Source organism: Castanea sativa, chromosome 1 (assembly GCF_040712315.1).
Source record: "Castanea sativa cultivar Marrone di Chiusa Pesio chromosome 1, ASM4071231v1".
Taxonomy (NCBI): domain Eukaryota; kingdom Viridiplantae; phylum Streptophyta; class Magnoliopsida; order Fagales; family Fagaceae; genus Castanea; species Castanea sativa.
This window is the reverse complement of record NC_134013.1, coordinates 88,977,317-88,999,516: the sequence shown is the minus strand read 5'-3', so window position 1 is coordinate 88,999,516 and position 22,200 is coordinate 88,977,317. Positions and strand designations below refer to the sequence as shown.

The 22,200-nt window shown below is 32.1% G+C and overlaps 1 protein-coding gene across 1 annotated transcript; it reads left to right on the top strand.

The window, feature by feature from the left end:
- The first annotated feature begins 412 nt into the window (after positions 1-412).
- Positions 413-5,514, top strand: LOC142622657 (uncharacterized). The gene is made up of 2 exons (XM_075796177.1): positions 413-3,131; positions 4,763-5,514. The coding sequence occupies exons 1-2, from the start codon at positions 557-559 to the stop codon at positions 5,176-5,178; spliced, it is 2,991 nt and encodes a 996-aa protein (XP_075652292.1). The 5' UTR covers positions 413-556; the 3' UTR covers positions 5,179-5,514.
- The last annotated feature ends 16,686 nt before the right edge of the window (positions 5,515-22,200 follow it).

Here is a 22,200-nt window from a genome sequence, read left to right as displayed (position 1 = left end):
CAATTCCATTACCTCTCTCATTCAAAGCAATAAAGAGCATCCTTTTATTAAAGCTAAAGGGCATTTTTGTCATATGAATAAAGAAGGACAGCATCAAGCTTTACTTTTTCTCCCTCTAATCTAAACTTTAAATTTCTGTTATCCAACGGCTTTTTTATTTTATTCTTTTTTATTTCAAAAGAAATTTTCAACAAACCTTCTTCTCTCCCTTTCTTTTTCTCTAGCTTTGCATAAAGAAGCTTAACAAAGAGAAATACAGATAACCAACACATACCATTTCTAGCAGAATTTCAATCTTCTGCTCTCAAAGAAAGGTAAAGGAAAAGAAAAGAGAAGAAAGAAAAGGAGAGGCTTAGCTTCTTCCTTGTATTTGAAGACTCTTTCTGTGAAGATGTTTGATTCCTTAAGCCCATGCTCACTTGAAGCTTCTCAGATTCCTCTCACTTTCCCTTCCTTTTCAATAAAATCCATTATTGCCCAAGTGCTTAAAACCTCTCCTCTTTGCTTCAAATACTTCCAAACTCAATTTTCTTGAACATATTCTGAGAAAACAAACATGGTCCCTTTCATTGTTTTGACACTTTTCTCTCTTCTTAGTATCTCTTCTTCTTGTGCTGCTTCTTCTTTAGTTAGTGATTTTCATGTCTTAGTCAAACTTAGAAAAGGTTTTGAATTATCTGACTCCATTCTAAGTACTTGGAATTCTTCAAGTCCTAGCTCAGTTTGTTCTTGGGCTGGAATTCAATGCTCAAGAGGACGTGTTGTCTCAGTGGACTTAACAGATTTGAATCTGTATGGTTCTGTGTCACCTCAAATTTCCAAACTTGACAGGCTTACCAACCTCTCTCTTGCTGGAAATAACTTCACAGGTATCATTGAGATTGCAAATTTCAGCAATCTTCAATGGCTAAACATCTCAAACAACCGTTTCATTGGTGACTTGCATTGGAACTACTTGAGCATCGCCAACTTGGAAGTGTTTGATGCCTATAACAACAACTTCACTGCCTTTCTTCCACTTGGGATTTTGAGCTTGAAGAAGCTCAGATACTTGGATCTTGGTGGCAATTATTTCTATGGTAAAATCCCAGAAAGCTATGGAAATCTAGTCAGCTTGGAGTATCTTTCTCTAGCTGGAAATGATCTTCATGGAAAAATCCCTGGTCAGTTAGGCAATCTCACTAACTTGAGAGAGATTTACTTGGGCTATTCCAATGTTTTTGAAGGCGGCATTCCTGTGGAGTTTGGAAAGTTGGTAAATCTATTTCACATGGATATTTCTACTTGTGAATTAGATGGAACAATTCCAAGTGATTTGGGGAGCTTGAAGGCTCTTGACACTCTCTACTTGTATGGCAATCTGCTTTCAGGTTCAATTCCAAAGCAATTAGGCAATTTGACAAACCTGGTGAAGCTTGATCTCTCCAACAATGCACTCACTGGTGAAATCCCATCTGAGTTCATCAATCTCAAACAGCTCAAGCTCTTGAACCTCTTCATGAACAACTTACACGGCTCTATACCAGACTACATCGCCGATTTTCCCAATTTGGAAACTCTTTACCTGTGGAGGAACAACTTCACTGGTGTGATTCCCGAGAATCTGGGCCAAAATGGAAAGCTTCAAGAGCTGGATTTGTCTACAAATAAGCTCACTGGTACAATCCCTTGGAACCTGTGTTTGTCAAATCAACTTACAATACTAATTCTCTTGCAAAACTTCCTCTTTGGTCCTATTCCTCAAGGATTTGGAACATGTTCAAGTCTTATTAGAGTTAGGTTGGCACACAATTACTTGAATGGTAGCATCCCAAATGGCTTCCTATACTTGCCTCAACTAAACTTAGTAGAGTTGCAAAACAATTACCTATCAGGAACGTTGTCAGAAAATGCCAATACTTCTTCAAAACCAATCAAGTTAGGCCAACTTGATTTATCAAACAATCTCCTATCTGGTCCTTTACCTTATTCATTTTCAAATTTCTCTTCCATCCAAATCCTTTCCCTTAGTGGTAACCAATTCTCTGGTCCAATCCCACCTTCTATAGGAGAACTCACTCAAGTAGTAAAACTTGATTTGAGTCAAAATTCACTCTCCGGTCCAATCCCACCCGAAATTGGAAACTGTTACCACTTGACATACCTTGACATGAGCCAGAACAACCTCTCTGCCTCAATCCCACCAGAAATTTCCAATATGCCTATACTCAATTACTTGAACTTATCCAGAAACCACTTGAACCAAACAATTCCAAGATTCATTGGAACCATGAAAAGCCTCACGAATGCCGATTTCTCCTTCAATGATTTCTCCGGTAAGCTACCTGAATCTGGCCAATTTGCTTTCTTTAACGCCTCATCTTTCGCGGGTAATCCTCAACTTTGTGGTCCTCTACTTAACAATCCTTGCAATTTCACCACAATCACAACCACACCCAGAAAATCCTCTGCATATTTCAAGCTAGTCTTCGCGCTTGGCCTTCTAATTTGCTCTCTAATATTTGCTGTTGCTGCCATAATCAAGGCCAAGTCATTCAAAAGAAATGGCCCAGATTCATGGAAAATGACTGCTTTCCAAAAGCTTGAGTTCAAGGTCTTTGACATCCTTGAATGTGTGAAAGATGGCAATGTTATTGGAAGAGGTGGAGCTGGGGTTGTTTACCATGGAAAAATGCCAAATGGGGTTGAAATTGCAGTCAAAAAGCTTCTTCGATTTGGCACAAACAGCCATGACCGTGGCTTTCGAGCTGAAATTCAAACATTGGGCAACATTAGGCATCGAAACATTGTGAGACTGCTAGCATTCTGTTCTAATAAGGAGACCAACCTACTCGTTTATGAGTACATGAGAAATGGTAGCCTTGGTGAAGCACTGCACGGGAAAAAGGGCGCATTCTTGAGTTGGAATTTGAGGTACAAAATTGCTATTGAATCAGCTAAAGGCCTATGCTACCTTCACCATGATTGTTCACCATTGATTCTTCACCGAGATGTGAAATCCAACAACATCTTGTTGGATTCCAATTTTGAAGCACATGTTGCTGATTTCGGGCTAGCCAAGTTCTTGATTGACGGTGGTGTATCAGAATGCATGTCAACAATTGCAGGGTCTTATGGCTACATTGCTCCTGGTATGTGCCCTCTACTTTGTTAAAACATGTTCTGTTTTCGTGTAGTATTGTAGTACTATAGAGTTTGGTTGGTAGTTTCTTTGTTAGTTAAGTTAGTTAAATGGCCATGTTATTAGTCACTGCCATTGGGTTGTCCTTGTATGGTCATTCACAGCCATCTGTTGTTGAAGACTGTAGATTGTAGGTTACTAGTACTGTCACTGGCTTATAAACTTCCTGATGTTAGAACTAGCACATAGCACTAGGGTATCCCTAGAATATGCACATAGGCAGAGTTCTATAAAAAACTATTTGTGTACATGTTTTCCTTTTCCTTTTCCCCCACCTTTGTTTGGGCCTCATCAGTCATCATAATTGTGAACAATAATATCGATGTAATCATGGTATTCTGTGTAAAGCTTGGTGAGATCTAAAGTTTTCATTCAACTTAACTTTACCTCAATTTTTGTTTTCTATTTTTTTTTTAATTTAAATTAGAAAGGAAAGAGGGGTATTACTCTTGTTATCTAATTTGGACTAGTATTTATCTTATGCATCGAATTTATTCATTTTATTTTTTGTAAACCAAGAGTTTCAAAACTATATACTATAAAAAAAAAATGCATAAAATATCTTCTTATTTTAATCACCCTCACAGTATTTCGATTTCTTTACCTAAGAGAGATTTTATAACATACTAGACCTATAGCCACTAAACTTGGAAATTGCATTATATCTTTGCATGAGATCAAAATTGCTCTAAGCAAAACAAAATCTTGTAGGAGTAATAATAACAACTAGGTACACAAACCTACAAAGAGTTACTAGTTGATAGTTTCAACTCTCTACTTTTAATGAATGTTTTGTATGAGATTCCTAGTATCAAATGATCCCCTACATCCAACGGTCTTCTTGAATCCTTAGAAAACCAATGGTGATAAAGCCATCCTAGACTCTAGCTTTATGATCTAGACTAAAGTAACAGGTCAAAAACTTAAACAACCCCGAGTTTTAAGCTACAAAGGGAGACAATCAAGGAAGATTCATAGAATTTTTTCGGTAACCACAATTTTCAACAACACACTCACTGGTGCCCCTTTTACTTTTAGACTGTACAAACAAGAGAGGATTGTGGGGGCCCGCATAGTTTTCTGTGTCGACATCTGAATTCGGACATATCAATCTCTGACACAAAAACACATACACACACATTCAAAAACACACACCCCAACAACAGCAACAATTTGAGAGTAGTGGCAGTGGCTGCTATATTGAGTTTCTGACAGTGATGTTTAACGTAACAGGGCGTTGAGTGGCGTGAAAGCTAACCGACATCATGCACGTCTATTTTTTACACGCCAAGCCGACACACACATTTACACACATATATAATAAACATTTTTTTTTTTTTTTAAAGATTTTTGAGTAAGCAAAGTGGTATTGGTGCTTTTGGACCTTTTGGTCCCTTTTGCTTCTCTTTGAACAAGTTCAATCTCTTTTTGTCTTAGCCTAATCTCTTTTTTATTTTTCTTTTTTTTTACTATTCACAATTTTTCACGTACACAATTATGATATATATTGTGATATGCTTTGTCTTGTATGTTTATTATGCCTGTAATTGAAATTTATATGGTGTTTATTCTATGTTGCAGAGTACGCATACACATTGAGGGTAGATGAGAAGAGTGATGTTTATAGTTTTGGGGTTGTTCTCCTCGAGCTTCTCACGGGCCGTCGTCCGGTTGGTGATTTTGGGGAAGGTGTGGATATAGTACAATGGGCCAGAAGGGTAACCAATTGTCGCAAGGAAGAGGTTGTGTGCATTGTTGATCCTAGGCTAACAATGGTGCCCAAAGATGAGGCAATGCACTTGTTCTTCATTGCAATGCTATGTATCCAAGAAAAAAGTGTTGAACGCCCAACAATGAGAGAAGTAGTTCAAATGCTCTCAGAGTTTCCTCGCCACTCACCAGATTACCAATCATCATCTTCTTCAATTGTTCAACAAACAAAGAATCTTGAAAAAGAGTGGAGTTGCCCTAAATTGAAGCAAGATCTTTTGGTTTAAGTGACTTTTTTTTTTCTTTTTTCTTTTTGAGGTTTAATGGTGCCTTAAATTGTTTTTATTTTGTTATAGCCTTACTATCTGCAAAGTGAATCTTTTTTTTTATTTTTTCCTTAGATTTAGGCATAGGATTTGGTGGCCACAAATAGAGTTAGGAATAACTAATGGGTGCACTTCTTTTTAAGAGGTGCACTTTTAGGTAGATAGCGTGCTATGTTAAGGGGATCATGCACGCTCTTTTTAGTGGTTTTTTTTTTTTTTTTTTGAGGGAACTCTTTGTAGTTTGTATCATACTATCTCATATTATATATATACATCTTATATTTGATTGCTGAAGAATTTTTCTGTACATAGTTTTTTTTTAATCTTATATCTATATACCATATTTATCTAACATTTTTACGTTCATTTTTTTAATATGATTATATATTAAATAAGACTATTTTTTATTGACTGGTTAAGATTATGTAAGTACTCAGTGAATGTACTCAATGGCCAATATATATATATATATAGTGTTGCTCAAACCCCTCACCCAATTGAACCTAATGTTTTGGGCTCACAATTTACTTGTACAATGGGTATTGAGTATCCTACTATGGGTAATTTCGAGGCAGACTTAAGAACAGAATACACTCAGACATGAACTTGCCTCCTTCTCACCCTCCACTCTATTGTCTGCTCAGTTATTCTCTCTATTTTCGCTACCAAAATGTCTAACCCCTCTTTCATTGTTTCTTTTGCTATTTATAGCTTGAGGCTAGCAGTGGAACTATGATTACATTTTGACTCCACTCGTGCAGGTGGGGCCCAAATAAATTATTCCTAACAAGGAATAAATTTCATTGGGAATGGGAGTTGTCTCATTGGAACTGGTGCTAGCCACCAAAACTTGGTCGGTAGCGCAATCTCCCAGGGCATCTCCAGTCTGCCAAGGTTTAACCAAACATCGCTGGCACACCGTTCGATCATGGGGTTCCCAAAGGGTATCTGGATACCAAGATCACGATCAATGGGCTAATGTTTTTGGGCCACTCATGGGCCGATCATGACAGGATAAGCCCAAGGGTGGTATTGTTCATGGGCCTTCCTTAAACTGGGCCCAATGATGGTGGGCCTCACGCCGTATGCTGTGTGTGTGTGTATGTGTGTGTGTGTGTGTGTATATATATATATATGAGTGTGTTTATGCTTGTATGAAGGAAAGAAAAAGAGAAGAGAAAGAGAGGGGTGTGATTGTGTGACTGGCCAAGAGAGAGGGAGAGAGATATTTGTGAGTATGTGGTGGGGATTATGTGGGTCTAAAAATATGAATTTTTTCTTATATATAGGTTGGGGTGTTACTGTTGCTATATATCTCTCATATTGCTTTAGGTAAGGAAAATAGGTTTTGTAACAATATGTGCTCCTAGTAGCAATCTATGGTGACGAAATTAGATTTCGTCACTATATATGTTTATTTCAAATGTTTAGCGGCATCAAATTTTGTTTTTTGCACTCAACATTTTGGATTGTTATTTTACTTGTTTGGAATTTATAGGTGACGAAAAAGCATTTCGTCACCAATGACAATAAATATTTTATATTGGGTGACGAAATTAGTGTTTCGTCACCTATTGTTAATATTTGGAAATGAATATTTTCGTCACCCTAGATCTCACTTTGGGCAACGAAATATTTCATCACCATGGACATCCACCCCTAAGAATTTCATTGGCACCAGTTTTTTCCACCGCCTATAGTGACGAAAGGAAGTTTTGTCACCAATTGTAATATTTTCTATGATGAGAACATGATTTCATCACCATTTTTATGTATTTTTTAATATTTGGTGACGAGTATTTTATTTTCTCACTGAATGTTGCTATTTGGTGACAAAATTTGTTTTCCTTACTAGATTTCGTCATCATAGGCCAAATTTGCTGTAGTGATATAATATTGTACCTAATACCAATATACTATTTTTTTTTTTTTTTTTTTGGTATTAGCACTTGATGTAATAAATTTATTTTGGTGTAGTGAAGAAAGTACAAAGCAAAAAGGGAAAAAATTGAGGCAGTTTCATTATTTTTCACGTGTAAAACTTAAGAAAAGCATTGTAGGGAAGTTTAATGAACCACAAAAGCTCTAGTTAGAGGGAAATTTTGATCTAGGAGTAGTGGTTGAGAAATCGCTAGTGTGTGAGAACTATGCACACTCAAAACAGAAGATAAGCCATCACTCCACTGTTTTGTTGAAGAAATATTGGAACTCTTAAGAGATAGTAACGTTAGAAGAATTGGACTTTGGGAAATGGCAATAATCAAGAAAACAAAAGTAATGCAAACTTAAATAACAATGAAAAAGTTGCTAAAATTTTTGAGATATTGTCATATGGGTCCATCCATGTATCAAAGGAATGGAATGAGAAATTATTGTGTACTCCCAAAATATCATAAATACGTACTCCCTCCTTTCACATGAATGGTGGGTCCCACTAATTAAATTTATGATGGGACCCACCATTTATGTGAGATGGGAGAGTATGCATTTATGGTACTCCGAGAATACCTAATAATTTTCCGAATGGAATTTAGAAAAGTTGCAGCGTGTAATTATAGATCAGCTAAAATTGAATATGGAATGCATCATTAACCTTGATGAATTTCCTAGAGAATATCTAAGGAGTTGAAATGCAAAAGGTATTTACTTGTTTTGGATGAAGTTTGGGATATTCTTCATCCATGACAACCAAAAGGATAGTAAGGTGGTGTTAGCGACTAGATTTCGTGACATTTGTTTTGATATGGAAAGTGATGGGTTGATTAAATTGAAACAAATGTCTGATGCATGGAAAAAGTCGGTTGAAATGTAAATCTTCAAGGAATTTAACCAATAGCCAAGCTAGTTGTTCATGAGTGTGCGGTTTGCCACTCTTGATGATCCGGGTAGCAAGCTCCTTCAGAAGAAAAGATAACATCCATATATGGAGTGATGGATTACGAAGTTTGCAGAGATGGCCTAATGTCAAAGTCCAAGGCATGGATGAATTGATTTAGTTTTTAAAGTTTTGTTATGAAGATTTAGATTGTGATAATAAAAATAAATAAATAAATAAATAATTATGCACAGTGCATAATATCTTGAAAACTATGAGATTTTTATATATTATTTGTTGGAACGTTGGAGAGTTAAAGATTTTATTCATGATGCTAATTAGTTTAGAGATGCATGTGATAAAGGGCATACAATATTACGTGACATTATCAACACGTATTTGCTTGAGAGGGGTGTGGGAAAATGAATCATGTAAGGATGAACGAAGTGTTGTAGAATATGGCCTTTAAAATTTAAGGTAATAGGTTTGTGCAATAAAATTTCATTTCAATAAACTCTAGATATTTTGATGACAGCTTTGATAAAATGATATATTTTTGGTGCAATAAACAATCTGTTGCTTTGAATATCTAGTAGCAATGGACTATTACTTCACACATCTTATTACAATAAATTTCAAATAATTGACAAAAATCATTCAGGTTAAGTTATTGCAATGATATGTTGGTTATAATAGATAATTGTTTCATATTTGTCATTGTACTAGATTGTAAAATAATTGATATAAGATTATCGCAATAATATCTTCATTGCAGTTTCATGTTTGTCATTGTTATAAATTGTAAAATAATTTATATGTAGTTATATGAGTAGTTGAATTCACCCTTGATACAGGTTTCCACCATTCTTCCTTCAAAGGAGATTCAAAGACTATTATAAATTCTCTACGTAGTGGTGGTATGGATCAATCCCATGTTGGTAACCTTGTAAAATACACTTTGTCTTATGCAATCTCTTTACAAAACTTTTCTTTCTCTCATATTGTTAGGCAATGTAATGCAGTTGCACATGCCTTAGCTTAGAAAGCAAGGATTTCTTTCCCTTTAGAAGTCTAGATGGAGTCTATACTACCAGATTTACTCTTCAATTTTGACTAATTTACCAGTCCATGAATAATAAGCCGTGGGTTCTTTCTTCTCAAACAAAATTTTAAAAACTTTTTAACTGAAAGAGTGAACTTTTCTAATTATTTCAATTTATGTCTTCATAGTTTTTTTTTTTTTTTTGGATACAATGTCTTCATAGTTAATGGGACAAAGAAGAGAAAAAACATGAGAGTTCATGACTTTACATGGTTTGGCTTTATAATCTACATCCATGGGACAAGAGCTTAAGGTTACATTTTTTCATACAATTTTCTTGATTGTACATTACAATAGAATTCATATTTATAATAGAATTTTTAGTGCGGGTGCAATTGTTTAGAGTGTTTTGATAGAAATAAGGCAACTGGAGCAAGCTAAAGTTTCCTATACCAAAAGGCCAGCAAATAAGGTATCTTATACTAGTAAATTCTTAAGTACTTCCAGAGTATGGATAAATAGTACTCCTTCTTCTCACATTCATGGTAGAGCAGTGTGGCCGATACCGTACCGGTACCGGCCAGTACATACCGTACCGGCCAATGCACCGGTACCGGTACACTTTTATATTGTACCGGAAAAAATACCGGCCGTACCGGCCGCTTACCGGCCATACCGGCCAATTTCGGGCAATACCGGCCGGTACCAGGCGTACCGGCTGGTACAGAAAAAAGCTTTTTTTTTTTTTTAGTTTTGTAATTTTTGAATTTTTGTAAAGGTATAATGGTAACTTATTTACATTAACTTCTTAGTATTATTTGTTTTCTTAGTATGCAATGAACAACTAAGCTTTCTAATTTTTATATTGTGTTTTTATTTTATTTTATTTGATACTAAAGTCTAAAATTATGAATAATTTGTTCTGAATTAAGGTAATGTTTTATAAACTTTTATATTTACTATAATATAAGTGAAATATTATATGTTTATAAACATGGTTCTAGATATTTTGGTGTGTGTGTGTGTGTGTATATATATATATATATAAAATAGCGGTAAACCCGAAACGGTACACCGGTATTGACCGGTATCCGAAATATATCGTACCGGTGACCAAACCGGTACAGCCTCCGGTATGGTATTAACTTCCTTGTGGTAGAGTCCACTTATTAAATTTATGGTGGGATTCATTATGAATATGAGAGGAGAGAGCACAATTCTCTGTGCTATGGGTATACTTAAGAATTACTCTCCCATGCTATTGCCCAATATGCTCGTTATATTGAAGACAAGGTGCTATGGCATGATGAAGACTCACCTAGTGCTCGCACTGAATTGCTGGCTAATAGATTGATTCCGGGCCAATATCTCTTGCTTGTTATCTAGTTTGTTTTTACTCTACGTTTCTTGCTTGTATATGATAATTCTGATTTTTATTCAGTAAAAAAAGCAGCAATTCCTTTTATTAAAAAAAAAAAAAAAAAAGGAAAAGTAAATGATGTTTAAAATTTGAATCGGATATTGATTGTCTCAATCCCATAATTTTCTCTAATAATCAAACCCTTGATTTATTGATCAATCTCATGATCTTCTTATCAATGTCTTGATTTGGTCTTCACTTTAATGGAAAGTAAATTATACTTTTTCAACAATTCTTTTATCAAAACTCTATCACTAAAATTTCATGAAATTTAAAAACTTACTCGACTAAAACCCTATTATATCCCATAAAAAAAATGTTAAAAAAAACACTCTATTATAAAAAGTTTTATGAAATTTGAAAGAAGTATCACTATGTATTTTAAATAATTTTATTATAATCATTAACTAGCCTCGGAACGCATTACACGCGCATAGAGTATGTTCAGAAGCTCTCCCTTTTTTTTCAACAAAAAAATTGTATTTCTCTACAATAATATTAAATGAAATGTACCTTTCTCAAATGGGAGATATTGTGTCACCATCCCCAAAGAATTTTGGTAAAATTTTTGTGGGGATGTTAAGGGAATCAAGAGAGAGAAATGAGAGTAGCAAGGATTGAGAGTCTATCTCCACAAAAAAAAAAAGATGTTTATACACAAAAAAGTAATAGCATTTCTTGTTTAATTCAAAATATGTTTATTATGTAAACCAACTAATGTAAAAATTTGAATTGAAAAAGCATGAATTCAGTTAGGAATAAAATTTTGTTGGGTTTGTCTCAAATTTCTCATATTAAAAAATTGTTTTACATATCCAAAGTTCTATTAAACACCATAATTACGTTCTCTAAGGCTAAATCATAAGAATTTTCTTTTGCTAGTACAAAATCTAATGTAAACTGTTGGCTTGAATATTTAGATAACATCTTCATATGGTTCAAAAGATAATATTAATTTAGATTTTTCAAAAAAAGAAACAAACAATTGGATTGGTTATATATAGACAAAATTTAAAGAAAGTTCAATTAGAATTTGAAATTAGAATCCAATTTTGCGTCATGTATCTAAATTTAGGTGGAGACCACACCATAATTATCCACTTAAATTTTTTAATCTTTATGTCAATTAAGTTAATGAGTGCAAAACACTAAGAATTTAATATTAATAAACTAAAAAACCTAATCATATATACTCAATAAAAATCATCGTACAACAAAAATCACCACACGTTTTATCTTATTAAAAATTAGAAAAATAAATGATCATAAGTAGTATTATATTTAGGTAAGAATTTTAATATGTGACTAATTATGTTCACTTTTTCAAAAAAAAAATTTGACTAATTATTTATATTTTTATGATAAAAATTGTGTTTAATTCTAAATATATCCATATGTATGTATGTATGTATTACATGATATCTTTTTTAATAATTTGATAAATTATTTACATTTTTATAATAAAAATTGTGTTTAATTTTAAATGCATGTGTTTCCATGAGTTACATGCTAGTTTTATTAATTACAAAAAATAAACATCTAGCATAAGATATTTATTTCAGTAGCCTAAGTGTGGGAGAGAGATATTTCTATCTATATGGCATAACATTAATGCCAAACTTGCGACGGCATGCCGCTCTGTCATAGAGAGAGAGAGAGAGAGAGAGAGAGAGAGAGAGAGAGAGAGAGAGAGAGAGAGAGAGAGAGAGATCATAAGAAGAAAGATAAAGCAAGGGGAAGAGAAGAGAAGAGATGAGAAAGAATGATAGAGCAAGAGCAAGAGATGAGCGTGGGATCTGTTTATGTTTTATGGAGAAAGAAGAGATTATTTATTCATGTGTTCCTAACAACATGAGATAAGAATTGTTTTCAACAACAAAAAAATTGGAAAGCGACCTCTAAAAAAATAAGCTATATTTTTAATAAAGTTTTCCGTTGACTAAAAATAGTTTTCCTTTGACCGATTTTTTTAGTATTACCAAACACAAAAATACCAAGAAAAATATCTTTACATGATGTTTTCCATCAAAACAAACAGAAACAAAGCCCCACTAAACAGTGGACATCCTAATCAAACTAAATACTACCTCTCGGTATTGAAATTATGGTGAAATTATTCAATGCACTCCATATACTATTTTTTTCTTTTTACATAAAGGCATTCTATATGTGAGTTTCTTACATAAGACCCAAATTTGTGTAAGAGAAAGATGTAATATATCAAGTATATGAAATAATAGTACCTATTTTATTTATTTCTTTATTTTTTAAAGGCACAACTCGAAAATGATGGGGGTAGAGAGTTTAATTACATGGAGCGAGACCAGACAAAGCTACATCAGAGAATAGAAGACCATCTCCCACGTTGCATGATTTTTCTCTGCAACCAAAGACACACAAGTAAGAGTTGTTTATTGATTTTAAGGTCGGTTTTAAAGTAAATCTTATATTTTTGAATTTTCAAAATCTAAGGTTTAATTTGTTACCATCATGAATTCCCGTAGTCAATTTGATATTTTTGAAACTATAAGTTTTAATTTGAAAGAAACCTTTTTTAAAAGAGTAAACTACATATTTAATCCCTATTTTTTACAATATATTTCAATTTGGTCCTTAACTTTTTAGTGTCGTGTTAATTTAGTCCTTATTATTATATCTTAGATGAAAATTGATGACATGTCAAATGGCCAAAATAAAATTATAGTGTATTGTCATATCAAATGAAAGCTAATTTTTTTTTATTTTGGCCATTAAACACGTCATCAATTTTCATTCAAAAAATAACAATAAAGACTAAATTGATATGATAATGAAAGGTTAGAGACCAAATTAATATAATTAAAAAATTAAAGACCAAATTAAAATATAATATATAAAATAGGGACTAAATACGTAGTTTCTCCTTTTAAAAATTTTATTAAAAAAACATAGGATTTAAAATGTAACTTACCAAAAAGAATTCACTATTACATTACTTAAGAGTTGGGAGGTTGAAGGAGACCCTTAAACCACCTTTGAATCCTTAGACAAATGAGAAGAGGTCCACGTGAACATTGAGTATTGACAAGACAGCATAGGGCATTCTAAAATTTCCTTGCTTGTTAAGTGGGCTTGCATTAGTTTCGTTGAAAAGGCCCATGTATTGATTGACAACGTTGAACAATGATTGTCTTTTACTTGCCCACTTACAACGTTGGGCCCAGTTTTGGACTAGGCTTTATGAATTCTTTTGTCATTTTTGCCTAATTTATATATACTATTAATTATATGGCATAAATTAGCATTGGCTTATAAATACAAAATGATAAAGTTTAACTATAAAATTGGTTATATTCTAAAATTATAATTTTACTTAATATTTTTTTTATTGAAAGTGAATTTTGACAAATCCACTATTGGATTACACCTTCTTCTTTTGTCATCAATAAATTGTTTAAATTGTAAATTTTTGTAATTTAAAATTATGCATAAAATATAAGTTTCTAGATCATATAGTAAATAATATTTGATTGACACAAATTTAATATATGTATTAAAAGTGTAAAAAACATGCAATTCAACGGTTAGATTTTCAAAATATGTAGTAATGTTTATTTCATTAAGTAAGTTTATAGTTTTAGTCTACAACCAATTTTGTAGCTAAATTTTGTCTATAACAAAATAGTCAACTTTACATATATCAACTTAGATTAGATTTGACTAAAGAAAAACATTAAGCTGCATTTTTTTTCTTCAAAATGAAGTGTTTTTTTGTCTTTCGTTAGGGTATAAAGCAAGTTAAAATAAATAAAAGAAATGTATTTTATTTTGTATAGTGTTGTCAATTGATAATTATTGATGATATAAACTAATTAAAAAATGGAAAACTAATCTCATGGAACAATGTTCATTCCTCTCACATAAATTATAATGTGTCTCATGATAAATTTAATTAGTGAGACCTACTATTATCTAAAACGAGAGAATATTGTAGAGTATAAAATAATCTCTCACTAAAAAAGACAATTTTTCTTTTTTTCTTTTCTTTTTTTAAAAGGAGCTTGTGTGCATAGTTATTAAACCTAGATTGATCTGGCTAGTTGGATCGAAATCCCGATGACCCGGTACCTAAAGCAGTTTGGGTATTTAAATGGACAATTTCTGCATATAACCTAGTCAAACTTGGTGGGTTTGTGGTGACCACAAGTAACCCAGATGGGTTTATATAATGCGGTTGTGTTTGTGAAATTTTTAAAATTGCATCTATAGATCTACTTTATTGACTTTTATATTTTTTAATGTGTTATAATATGATAATTTAAAAATGAGAAAACCTAAAGAATACAAAAAAATGCACCTCTATGTCTGTCTACTTACCTCCAAGACTCTCATCCTATTAAAATAATACTTTGTTAGTGTGAAGCCTTGATTTTGAATAGAGTACTTTACTACATATAATTCTTTTAATATTGACATTTTTATAATAAATGGTCATGATAATGCAATATCATCAATCTACTAGCTAAAGTACTAAACCCCTAAAATAATAGTTTAAAAAAAAGCTCTGATATTTATTATTATTTTTTAAAATGTTATAGATTTTCATTCTTTAGCATCCGCTCCATGATGATTGCATTTTATTGTTAGGGCAAAATATCAATTAAATTTTAGTGTAGGCATGGTTTAAATTCTAAATTTCTTATTCAATGATAAGAGAGTTATCAATTGAGCGAAGCCTTAAATTTATCATTAACTTTATTAAAAGTAAAAGAAAAAAAATGTAATAGTAAATGGACTTAAGAATGAAGGAAGAGAGAGAATATGTTAGAATCCATCCGTATCCTTCTCTCCCTTTTTGATCGTTGGTGCTGCATTTCAATCAAAGGTGAAGCTAAAATCCAGACTAAGCCTCAATCTCAAGAATTTAAATATAAAAAATAATAATAATAATAATAATGTCTCAATCTAACATTAAGACTAGACTCTAGAGTCCAGCCAAAGCCATTATGGCTTTATTTCCAACGTTTTTTTTCTTCTCAAGAAATTTATTTCGTTTCCTCTTATTCTTCAAAGTTAACGATAAATTAAAAAGTTTTTTTTTTTTTTTCAAAAACTAGTATTATTTAGGGATTTAGTTAATTGATTGATGACATGAAATTATGTAAACCAAGTTAATTGATTGATGACATGAAATTATGTAAACCATTTATTATAAAAAGGAGTATTTAAATTAAATGAATTCTATGTGATAGGGTTGAAAATTGTATAGGATCCTTTTTTTTTTTTTTTTTTGAGAAAGAATTGTATAGGATCCTAATTCGTCTCTTTATCTTGGCATCCACACCAAAATAATAAATTAAGCAGAGAGAGAGAGAGGTTTAATGAGGTTCATCCATTATGTGATTAAATCTCATATATTTTAGAGTTATTTAATGAGAATTATAAATTATATTTCATAATAGGGAAAATTAAGGGAGTATTGGTTTAGAAAAATTTTATGGGAAAAAAAAAGCAACTGGAATTTTTTTTACGGCCTTTTTTATTTCCCATGAAAGTGGAATTAAAAATTTTCTAAAATTGTCCATTAACAAATATCCTAGGAGCATTGTTACCAGACCCTTCATGATAATTAAAATCTCATTTATAGATTTTGCCTAATCAAATTAGAATTATCTAGTTTACATATATCATAATAAATTAGATTTATAGAATATAATTCATCTATCCTATTTTTTGTATTTGACTTTATACTTCACCATTCATGGCATATCATGTATTTTTTTTTTTTTTCCATATTAAATTGAGTATTTTATGGGAAAAGTAAAACAAATACATGACAAATTTTGGTTGGTAAAGCAAAAAGTGGGATAGAGGATTTGCGTTTAGATTTTTCTAATCAAATTAGTTATTATTTACCTTATCTGGAAAAATTGATATGTTCTTATATTATATGGCATAAATTAGCACTTGCTTATAAATAACGAGATTGATGAGGTTGAAAGCATGAATAACACTAGGGTGCATTTTTCTTCTCTTAAAAAAAAAACAAACAAACAAACACTAAGGTGCGTTTTCTATTTCAAGATGATGTATTTTTCACCTTTCGCATTGCTTATGGTGTTTTTATTGGTTTCTTCAAGTGGTAATTCAGTTCTCACTTTCTTTATTTAAGTTGAAAAGAGTTCCTTCTAATCTTGAAGTTTGGGGTGGTAATATTTTATAATCCATACATGACTATTGATAACTCAAATTTTAGAAAACATACTTTTTTCTTTTAGAAAAAGAAGAAAAAAAATGTTTGAATTGTAGGCCTTAAAAGTCTTTTTCACTTTTTTTTGGTTTAAAATTATAGTTGTGGGACTTTTTTTTGAGTAATTTCATAGTTGTAAATTATTGTAGGGGCATTGGGCCCAGTAATTTACCAAGGATGGCCCAACGAAGTCTTTTGGGCTAGAAACCCAAATCCGAAGACATCAAAATGATCTTGGAGTATCTGAATGTATCTCATAAAGAAATGCCAAATAAGGATATGATAAACAAATGACCAATTACGTCTGAGGGGAAGATGTGTCCTCGGATTGTTAAGCTGAGGACATAGGAAGAGAGGTTTAGTGTCCCCGGGCTATGTTATAAAGAATCCTACGACTCCGGGAATACACAGTACACGTGGAGGACAATAGAAAGAGCGGTGGAATATCTAAGGTAAAGCTGCTACCACCGCCCATGCATTAAAAGCTCTATAATTGATACGCTGACTGCATAGATGGAAGGATGGGACCTGAGCATGGAGCTTGGAAACTTGGTCCCTAACCCCAGCGGGCTTTAGGGAAGAATTGATGGGACAAGTATCTGAGATCAGCATTGCAACCATGAGGTGGAATATGATGAAGAGAAGAAAAAGAAGTATAAATAAAGGGGAAGACATACAAAGCAAAGGGAGGCTTTTTCAGTAAGAAAAAGGGCCAATAGTATATGATAATCAATAATTGTATCCAAACTTGAGGAAATACTATTATAAACTATCCTCGGATTGCGTCGTCCAAGGAGAAACTTTCAGTCTTACTCTTGCAAACAACTCTTTATTTTTGTGTCATTGGGCCCAAAGCCCGTTCTTTTCCTTGTTATCTAAACCATCCTTAAAATCTAGATTACAAACCCATCCTCTACAAATTTATTGTAAAAAAGGCATTTCAAGCCCATTTCCTTCCAGTCATAGTTTGGGAATTTGAATTGGGTCCTTACAATTATCATTTTTTTTTTTTTTAAATCAAGTCAGACCTACTTTTCTCAATTTGGCCGATTTTTAAATGAGCAATGCTATAAATAGAAAATATTTTGGCAAGTTTTTATAGGTTTTTGTCTGGGCCAACCACTAACAACTTACCACATCAATCGTATAAGAAAAATTTTTTAATCATTTTTTGTATGTCGGTAGACTTCCTCTTCGTAAATTAATTGATGGTCTAGTACAAAGACTACATAAATTTTCATCTACTATATTTTTTATTTGGAATTTGAGAAGGTGTACATATCTAATGGTTTCTATTTTTACTTGGTTTTGAAAACAGGTCCTACATTAGGAGAGGCAGGTCCAATACCGTGCCAATTTCCTTTTGTGCTCCAGCCAGTTGCTTCCTGCTCAGATGCAGTATGTGTCACAGCCTGTGAAAATCTAAAGGCAAACGGCTGCCTCGACCGAACAACTTGCTGTTGCGAAATATAGAGAGGGAAATCCCTAAGCTAGGCCTAGGGACTTGTTTTCTGATTATATGTTGAGTTATGAGTTAATAATTATTGATGGAATGTGTAAAACCCATCAAAAATCATATTCCCTTTCTCTCACGGTGAATGAATCTCATCAAATTCTATTTTATCAAATAATTTTCTTGCATTTTTCTTTTTCAAGATGAAGTGCTTTTCAGCTTTCCCTATACTTATGGTGTTTTTCGTAGTTTTTCCAAGTGGTAATTTGTTTCTCACTTTCCCTTATTCTGGTAAGTCAAGTTCCTTCTAGTTTTGAAGCGTGGGTGTTAATATTTTAGATAACAAACATACAGTAACGGCTCCAGAAATTTTTTCCAAAGTGGTCATTAAAAAATTTAAATTATACAATATTTAATATAAAAAAATAGTTATATTTCATTATCAATGCTGCAAGCTATATCTCTTTCAAAGTTTTAGTTAAATAAAAATTTTCTTGGATTTTTCTTTTTTGTTTGTAAAGGCCCAATATATTGTTAGAAGAACCAAATTTTGACTACAAACTTAGTTGTAGCCTAAAATTACAACTTTCACTAAACAAATTAACATGACTACATATTTTGAAAATTTAACCATGAAATTGTATGTTTTTTATGTTCTTAAAACACATGCTAAGTTTCATGTCAATTGGATGTTATTTACTATTTAATCCAGAAACTTATTTTTTGCGTATAATTTTAAATTATAAAAACTCAAAAATTAAACATCTGATTGATGACATAAGCTATTTATCTTTAATCTTCATGTCAATCTAAATTTTGAAACATCCAGGTGTAGAATCCAAACATCTCAAATTTCAAGGGGTAAAATCCAAAGTTTGAAACTTCAGAATGTAAAATCCAAACATCTCCAAACTTTAGAGGTGCAATTTGCAATTTATCATATTTTAAACAAATTAAGGAACTATAAAAACCTAAAGTTGTAAAATACAAATATATCGAATGTCTAATACTCTAAAAAAAAAAAAAAAGGCTTTGTCATTTGGCATATTTGGAGCTTTCAACTCTTGACAAGTACTTTACCAAAAAAAAAAAAAAAAACTCTTGACAAGTAGAAATTTGTTCGGTCTCCCTTGTGTGCATGTGTGTGCTTTTTTTTCCCCTATAATTTTTTTAAAAAAAACTCTTAACAAGTAGATAATTGTATTGTGGCATGAGAAATTTTTTTTCAAATAATTTTATTCATTTGATAAAATTTCTGAAAATGACAAATCACGCAACTATTTTATCAAACAATTTTCGCATATGTAACAAAGAGTTTCGATAGTTGCTTCCACACCAAAATAATACTAATACTAATAATAAATTTTGCGTATGTGTGTAACAGTGTGAAAGATAGAAGGGAGGATTAAATGAGGCTCATTTAATCTATATTCAACTCCCTTATATCTAAGAATGCATTGATCAGGATCATTTATTATATCATTAAATGCAAATATATAAGGCTATAAGCAATAAACCTGGGGAAAAGTTAATGAATGGCATTAGTTTATGAAATATAATTTTAAAAAAATTATGGGAAAATAAAAAGACAATTGATTTTGGGCGAAAAGCACTTTTCATCCTTATGTTTTGCCCTGATTCCCATTTCGGTCACTATATTTTATTTTTACCACATTTAATCTTTATTTAGAAAAATGTCATCCATTTAATCATTTCCATCAGTGCTCCAATAGGAAAAATACTAGGTGGCAGACGAAACTATTAAAATAATAATAATAATAAAATTTTATTTTGGCATTAAAAAATGACACGTCAGCCTCTAAATTTAAAAGATTAATTTATTAATTTTAACTAAATAAAAAAATTAGAAATAAAATTAATCACCAAAAATCAATTCACATCACATAAATTAAGATCTAAATGTGTCTTGAACAAGAACAACAAGATCACAAACCCAGATCTAAGAACACAAACCCAAAAATTAAATAATAAAAAAAAACCAACAAATAACCATTCAACACTAAATTCTCTAGAAAATCACCAATCCATATGATATGTTTGTTTAAATTGTAGGGTTTTAGGGTATGAAAAATTTACAATTTAACCCTTATCAATGCGAGGCGGGGGCGGCTTGGGCCTAAATCTATCCCCACCCCACCTTGTAGTGCGGGACTAAAATCTCGCCCCATCCCCGTCCCACCACCTTTGCAAGGCAGGAAAAACTCATGTGGGGCGAAACAGGGAGGGGCAAGTTAAGCGGGGCAGGGCGGGGCAAAATTGTCATCCCTAGGGCCAGTAAGAAGATCCATTATGGGTAAAAAAATGAATCTTGTGGTCTATGTGATTTTCTTATTATAAATTTGTCCATAGTAGGAGGTACTAGCAAGAGAATAAAAGATATGAAGTGTTGTGTTCACAAAATTTTCAAAATACTTTTCTAGTAAATCTTAGGTGATAAGTTGTTATTAGTTTTAATTTAAACCCAGTACTGAAACTACTTTTTGTCTATTAGTAACAATCTGTCACTTAGGATTTGTTGTAAAAGTATTGTCAACATAGCGTTTCCCATATAAGATAAACTATAAGTTCATTGCATATTGTTTCTTAATACAATAAACATATTGTTGATGAAAATTGTTAACAATAATTGTTAGATTATGTTTAACAAACATTGTCAAATTATGTTCAACAAATGTCGTCATATTATGTTTAACAAACATCGTCGAATTATGTATAACAAATATTGTCAAGTTATATTTAACCAACATCGTCAAATTCGTCAAACATAATTTCACCCATAAGCCTTTTTGGTGTATGAGTTTTATTGATGTGAGTAGTGCCCATTCAAGATTATGTATCTCTTAATTACAGTCCCTTGCTTCAAGGGAAAACCCTTTGATTCCAACCACGTCATCTTTATACATAAGTTTATTTATTTTTATGTTTGAGGGGATATGTGTTTTTATTTATTTGTAGCTGCACCTAATAATTTGTTCAAGTTGCCTACGTACCCTTGGCGGGGATCAAGCCACTTCGTAATTCTTAGTTTGAAATCTTAGTCTCAAATATGGTTTTGTTCAATTTTAAATGGTGGATCTTTAAGTCAATACTTGGTGTTGAATTAAGTATTGACATAATTTTTTTTTTAATTTGGGTGAGATAATTGATTTTAATTCAAGGGATAAGTTTTGGACCATATTTTTATGGTTGAACCAAGGATTCTATTCTTTGAGAAATTATATGTCCAAGCGATTTTTCTTTTCTTTCATTTGCTTCTTTGTAGGAATTTTAATGACATTTTGATTGAAATTCCCAAATTTATTTAAGGGAAAGAAAACTCCTTTGAAGCAATCTAATCATTGTGAACATATTTGGAATTGGAGAATTTCCTTAAATCAATTTTTATGGTCATTTTATTTTAGGAATTATTAACTCTAATTTTGATTAAGGAATTAATAATCCCAAAGAATTTGTCATGATTAATATGGTAGAGTCAAGGACTCCACTAAAAAAATTAGAGTCAAGGATTCCATTATTTTTGTGGAGTCGAGGACTCCAATGATGGGATGGAGTCAAGGACTCCAATATTTTTGTAAAGTCAAGGACTTTATTGATGGGATAGAGTCAAGGACTTTATTAGTTTAGTAGAATCAAGAATTTCAATTAAAGAGAACATTATACCACAACTTGAGAGAATTTTTATTTGGTAATGTACAAATAGGAGTTATGAGTCAAGGACTCGTATTTAAAGCTTCATGCATGGAGTTAGGAACTCCTCATGAAACTTGAGCCTATTTGCATTACCAAGCAAAAATTCAAATTTGAGAAAGAGAGAGAGATTTAGAGGGCGTTTGGATAGCCCGTCCACGTCCAAGTTTTGCTTTTTTTTTTTTTTTTTTTTCAACGCGTGTTTGTTACTGTTCATTGGTCATGAACAGTGATTTTAGGCTAATGAACAGTAACTTTTGGAATGAACAGTGATTTTTACCCTTTAAAAATTATTTTGCTACAGTGTTTTCAGTTT